The sequence below is a fragment of the Electrophorus electricus genome, chromosome 21 (assembly GCF_013358815.1).
Source record: "Electrophorus electricus isolate fEleEle1 chromosome 21, fEleEle1.pri, whole genome shotgun sequence".
Classification (NCBI taxonomy): Eukaryota; Metazoa; Chordata; class Actinopteri; order Gymnotiformes; family Gymnotidae; genus Electrophorus; species Electrophorus electricus.
Genome location: NC_049555.1, coordinates 12,386,837 through 12,393,835, shown reverse-complemented (window position 1 = coordinate 12,393,835; position 6,999 = coordinate 12,386,837). Strand labels below are relative to the sequence as shown.

At 45.7% G+C, this 6,999-nt stretch overlaps 1 protein-coding gene across 1 annotated transcript in view; it reads right to left on the bottom strand.

The window, feature by feature from the left end:
* The window catches only part of nkd1 (NKD inhibitor of WNT signaling pathway 1), a 30,109-nt gene extending 23,354 nt beyond the window's left edge, over window positions 1-6,755 (bottom strand). The window contains exons 1-3 of the mRNA XM_027022819.2: window positions 6,551-6,755; window positions 6,407-6,439; window positions 6,034-6,173 (exon numbers count right to left, since the gene is read on the bottom strand). Of these exons, the coding sequence (XP_026878620.2) occupies window positions 6,034-6,173; window positions 6,407-6,439; window positions 6,551-6,575 (198 nt within the window). The 5' untranslated portion in view covers window positions 6,576-6,755. The remainder of the gene's footprint in view (window positions 1-6,033; window positions 6,174-6,406; window positions 6,440-6,550) is intronic.
* Between the last annotated feature and the right edge of the window lie 244 nt (window positions 6,756-6,999).

The following is a 6,999-nucleotide window of genomic DNA, read 5'->3' as shown; positions in this document are numbered from 1 at the left end:
CAGACATATACAGTACCATATACATGCCAAACCACTGAACTGTTTAGTCAATTTTAAAAAAATGAATGCAAGGTATCATTAGAAATTAGATACAAATGTTCCCACTCAACAGACACAGATCCTGAACACAGTCTATAATCTCAGAAGTCCCTCAAAATTCCACAGCAAATGAAAATGCCCTACCGCCCATCCGTCTAATCACAACACCATCTCCTGAAACATCAGATGATGAGACATATGAGAGGTATAATTTCCAGCCAGCACAGTCACAACCAACAAACGCCTCACAAGTCACATGTTCTGCCCCATACGGTCAATCTAATGCTGAGATTATCAATCCCATGTTCCCTGGGTGTCTTGGTGTGGCACAAAGTTGCAAAGTGTGGAAAGGTCCACGCACAGACACACACACACAGACACACACACACACCACACACACCTCACAGACACACACACAAAAGCATACATGCACGCATGCATGTACAAACACACACACACTGGGTGTGTGAGTGTTGCACACATATGCAGAATGTGGAAGGGAAAGAACCTGTAGCTTCTGATGGCAGGTACACACACACACACACACACACACACACATACACACACACACACACACACACCACACACACACACACAGACAGAAACATACATGCATAAGCACACATACACACGTATGGGCACCCCCACTCAAAGTTTGCTTTATGCAAATCACACTCCTCTTCCCCTCTCCTTTAGTCATATCACTGGTCCTCCTCTCCTCTCCCCTCCTCCCCTCTCTTACTCTTCCTTCTCCCCTCTTCCTCCCTCTCCTGGGAACGTCTCGGGGGCCCGCTCAGGCTGGGGGCTGGGCTCCTCTTCCCAGGGCCTTCTCTTTCTCTTCTTTCACAAAAGGAAAACAACAGGCCTTCTCACCATCTCTCTCTCTCTTGCTCTCTCTCTCTTTTTCTCAGCTGGCTTCAAACGAAACAACAGTCAGGTCCCTGGGGATCAGGGCAAAAGAATGGCATGCGCGCGTGCACACACACACACACACACACACAGAGGACTGGTAGGTAGATCCCTCAGAGGAGTGTGAAGGTAGAGCAAATATGTAAGAAATAATATACAAAAAAGTGTAAAAGCAGTGAGTGTAGAGGCAGGAGGAGCACGCACAGGCGTGTGAATGAAAGACTCAATCAGCTTGAAAGAGGGAAGAGGTGAAGAACAGAGACAGAAAGGAAAGATTTGGACAACAGGGAGGAGCAGAGGGCACATAGAGAAGCAGCATGGACATCAGCAATCTTGCAATGATAACTGCAGAAGAAAAAACTAAATCTCTGGGCTTTTTTGTCTTTTTTAAAGTCTCAGTAATAATGTATTGAAATCAGTCAGATAGTCAAGCAGACAGAGCAACAGACAAAAACAGAAAAAAATAGACATACAAAAAAATAGAGAAAGAAATGTCACCTGTTTTTTATTGGCACAGTGAAGACATTTGTTGGAGATGTTCTGACTAACAGACAGAAAGACAGAGAAATGGAGAAGGAGAATGATTGAGAAGGAAAGCAAAGCACAGCTTCAAGGGAAAAGTCAATCTCTTCAAAGCCTGCAGTGGCTAGACTTGGACTGTGGTACGTATTTACACGAGCATGACCAAGATGTTGAAAGACCATAAAGGTCATCCATACACACACACGCACGCGCACACACAGACACATACACACACACATACACACACACAAACACACACACACATACATATATAGACACACACACACGCACACACACACAAATATATAGACACACACGCACACACACAAACATACACAAACATACACACGTCTAAAACAAGCCCTCCAGCTAAACAAGATAATATTACTGAACAGAGGAGAAGAAAATGGAAAAGGCACAATGGGAAGAGAAGGAAAAGGGAATGACAGGATGGATGGGCTTTAAGGAAACTTTAAGGAATGTTACTGCATATTCTGGAATAACTCAAAACTAGAGGCCTGACTATTGGCATGAAAATCCCACAGCTCCCACATTCTGAGATTCTGCTTCTAATTCCAAGCTCCCAGCAGTATTCCAGGGTCTGGGATAAGGGGGGTAAGATTCCTTCCACGTATGCCAAATTGGGAGGATTATTCCCATATCAAAGAGAAGAGGCCAGAGCACAGCGCTGGACAGTGAGGGGCCTGGGGCCCGGGGTCTGGTCAGGTCACAGACACCACTAAGACCAGCAGGGGCATCTGTGGCCCTCACACACACACACACACACACCACACACACACAGGGAACGTGAAGGGAACCTGCGCGGAGGGCACTTTGTATTTTAACTGTCTTTCGTCCCACTGCCTCTGGTTTTGCCTAAATGCGACTTTTCTCTCTGCCATCATGCCTGCCTCCATCAGTGAGCTGCTTCAGGGCTGGGTGTAGCCTGAGGTGGTGGAAGAGGTGGTGCTGAATAAACATAGTGGGTGGGGAAGAGGGAGCTTTCCGCACACTCTCGCCCCGTACAAGCGCTTCGGCATCAAACAGATTCCTGACCCTGCCTCGCCAAGCTCCTTCCCATATATCTCATTTTTCACTACAACACCTTTCAGACTCTCTCTCACACACACAAACAGACATGCGCAGGCATGCACACGTGCATGTGAACGCACTCACATACACACACGGGCGTACAAGTATGCACATTCCGATACTGCAGGAATACAAAGGTTCATCTTCCAGCTGTAATCTGATTGGTTGGTTTTTAAGGCAGGTTTGATGTGAGTGATTAATGTACTTTTCTGTTTTATATCTGATTTCATTTGATGTTTTGTTGCCGCTGCATAGCATGGCAGCAGGACAGCAGGTTACACTGAGGATGGTGAAACCTTGTAGAACTCGCTGAATTTCTCAAAGGTTTGTGGTTTTGTATAAGATCTCAAAAATTAATGGTTGCAACATGACAAGAAAAATAAAACACAAAGGAATCACAGAAGGAAAAAAAATGCATACACAAAAGTGAGAATAACAAAACATAAATGTGTTCACAATTAAGACTCACCACCCGGATCTAATCAGTGTCATGCTGGAGCAATAAATATTACACTTAAGTTAATTCTCAAATGTTTGGCTCTTAGTCCAAAGAAAAAAAACAAAGGCACAGCTAATGATCAAAGGAGTCATGATACCCAGCCAGCTTGAGATCCCAGGCCAAAAGGTACACACCATCGGCAAGCTCTGCCTCCAGCTCTCATTCGTGGTGAAAGATTAAGCTATCTTAGAAATGCTTTGTTAAAATCAAAACAAAGCCAATACTTCCAAATAAATATTTATGGTCAGGCGTGGGTTGCTCCATTTTGTTCTTTCTCCTGCAACATTGTGAAAACCATTACGCTTGCAGGGTTCAATTATTTATGTTCAAAACACACACACACGCACAAACATAAAAGAAAAAAAAAAAAAAAAAAAAACTCTGCCGAGTCCAAACTGCTCAAACAGCCCAGGTCTTTCAGCAGGGATCCTTATGCAGTCTTGCCAAATCACTTCACACCATCTGGCAAAAGCACACATGCGCCACAACTCTCGCCCAACATTCCCCCAACATTCTAGAGGCCCTCATTAGTACCTCTGCTGGGTAGGTCCAATCAGGGCACCTGGAGGCCTCAGCAGTCCAACCACCATGGTGCCAGGAAAGTGTGTGTGTATCAGTATGTTGGCATGCCTCCCTCACCCACGCATCCCCGATCAGACTACCTTACCCAGACTAGCTCACCTGGACCACCTCACCCAGACTACCTCACCCAGACTACCTCACCCAGACTACCTCACCCGGACTGGCTCACCCGGAATACCTCAGCATCAAATCACAGAAGCTGTGCTCATGGAAACAAGACTTGTTAAATGACCCAAGATGGTTTGAACAAACTTCAGTACCCCTTAAACAACAACTACCCGGCAGCCAAAGCGACCACCTCTGTTTTATGACAGCTGGCTTCATCTTGGCATTCATATCAAAACCCCCTCCAAACACACAAAAGGGCCTTCAGCTCTGTTCTTCAGCCGCGGCCGTAACAACGCACTGGCATTCCTTACCATGATTTTATTCCCTCGCACTTCCTGTATAGGCCTGTGTGAGGTGTCCTGCTGTCTTCCTGCCTGTTTTTCTTCTTCATCCTTGCCAAGGTCCTCTAAACCGTGCACAGTCAGTCCACGGCTCCTTAGCAACACATGTCAAGAACTGGAGAACATGAGCTGTTCCCAGCGGTCATATAACGTTGAACTGGGGGATCGCAGGTAAGGCAATACTTCAGCCAGCAGGGCAGGATCCGTGCTGCACTTGCTGACTATTCAGCAGGACGACTTTTGCTGGTCTCTGTGTAGAATGGGGAGGTGCCTGGCGTGTTCGTGTGGCTTAAAAGAGCCTGCAAATGGCCCGGGTCTCCCAACCCAGAGCCCCCCACCTCCCCCCACCCCAGCCCTTCCCAGTCTGTCAAAACCTCTTTTGAGACGCAACAGCCCCCGAGCCGAAAGAGGCTTAAGCTTCCTCAGAAGCACTTCCAGAGCATTTCTGGTCTCTTCAAACAACGTTCTTATGTGTTTACCGGGTTGCCAGATCATAGACAGCCCGTTCCCCGCCCCGCTCGGGTCCACAATGCCGCCCTGTCACCGCGACGCTTTCGTGCTCTCCGGGATCTATCGCCTACAGAGAAGCCCGCATCTGTTCGGAACCTTGACACATTTGTTCCGCCGCTACTCAAATATGCGCCATCTCACCCGTGTGGGGTTTAAGCGAAAAGAGAAAACACCATCGCTCGCCTAAACACAGACGCATCTATCTTTCTTGCGACTACTTTCATGGTGGAGATAAAAAAAAAAAAAAGTTAAAAAAAATGTTGAAATGCACGCAACCAAACTTTTGTGCTAAGGACTTTTTCCCTACTCTCTGCCTTTCAGCAAAAGAACTGACTGTCAGGTGCAAACAGATACTGGACTTTTGTGAAACTCCTAACTAGACGTTTCGCCTGCCATCATTCTCGGGAATAAGCATGAGAAAACGCCACAGCTCAGGCTTCAAAGGGAGCATTTGCAAATGTGGAGGACGCTGGCAAGCGTTTTAAAAGCATTCATTAGCGGATGTCGGGCGAATGTGTATTCAAAACTTCTCCGATCGCAGCTGAAAATAACCGTTCTGGATTTATAGTCAAGCCTCCAGCACAAAGCTCATTTTTTGTTCCCTGCTTGCTGTGCCATACATGCTGACTATTGTTCTAGATTATTGTAAGCACAATGCCAAGATCATTTTCAAAGCGTAGAAAGCCATTAAGGAAATGTGGTCTTTAGGGAGCGGCCAAGCGCGTAAGGTCGTAAGGAAAAGGGCAAAGCGGGAGAGAACCAAGCCAATGCTCGCACTGGATCACGTCCCTGAGTAAATGATTACATTTCAAAAACTGGGTTATATCCTAAATGGACGTGATAGCCTAGCGTGGCGTTTCCCTTTCTGCCGATAAACTGCCTACCACTCTATCGTACATTTCTTGAGATTGTAGAACAAAAAAAACCCTGAATCCATCAAACAATGCACATTCGCACTGAATTTTTCTAGCAAAAAAACAAACACACACACAAAAACCCCGTGATTAACACCTAACAGTTAATTCCGAAAAAAGCTTTCTGCGGACCTCAAAGGGAAGCGCGAAAGGCCACACGAGCGCAACAAAGTTTAAGCAATAATCCAACTTCAAAGACCGAAAACAATCAAACAATTTAAGTTTTGAAAACTACCTCCTGTCTGAAAAGGCTACACACACACATACACACATTACATACACACATTACATAACATACATACATACAATACATACATACATACATACATACATACATATACATATATATATATATATATATATATACATATACATATATATATATATATATATATATATATATATATATATATATATAGACTCACACCCACACACACACACACACACACACACATACACACACTTACACACACACACACACACACACACACACACACACACACAGCAAATATCTTACCCTTGAGGACAAGCCGCAGGTACTTTTTTGATGGCTATCCGGTTGTTCTATACGGGACCCAGCGCAATAATACTTCTGTTTAACGATCCAGTCGTCGAGTCCTTTTCTCGCCAAGCAGGCGTTCACTACAAAACTATCGCCTGAAACGTACAGTAAAGACTGTTTCTGACCACTTTAATGACGATCAATGTAAAGTCTTTACATTCCTGCTTGGTACACCGAAACATTCACTATAGGCTCGTTGGCGCAGAAGAACTTGTGGTGTACACGCGTGGCTAGATCAAATCTGGTTGGCTACTCTTATCAAAACCACTGATCTGCAAACGTTCATGTATTTATAAACATTACTCACATATGAAATAAATCTACTCACCTTCCGGACTTTCCCTCGGTTTACAAATAGCTGCTGTTCGGGACAGTTGGAAGGAGAAAGAAAACAATCGGAGGACTAATTAGTGGAAAGAACTAGCGCACAGCAAGCGCTTCACAATGAAAGAGGAATGAAAGCGAACCTTACCATGCTTCGAATGAAGTTTACCCATCTCTGTTCATCGGATTGGAAACATCAGCACGAATATAATCCAGAACTAAAGCGTTGTTCCTGCAGCACTCGGTATGTCCAGGCGCGACTGAAGGCGAGCTCCGCTTTGATCGCCAGCTCCGCTCCGAGCGCAGAGGAGGCGGTTACCCAAAGCCGCACTTCAGCCACTGAGGCAGCGAGATTGACGCCTCGTCCGAGATTAGACGAGTCCCAGCCAGCCGCCGCGCTTTATTGGGGCGAGGCGGTACATGAAAGCGAGCCGGGATGCGTCTGGAGTCTCCAAATATAAAAAGAGCAGCCCATCCTCCGCGCGCCATATCCAGCCCGTCGAACCAGCAGCGCAGGGCGCGCGCCCCAACTGGTGTCACGGCTTCTGAGGTCTAATAAAATATCAATATAATAGAATATTAAACAAAAATGACCTA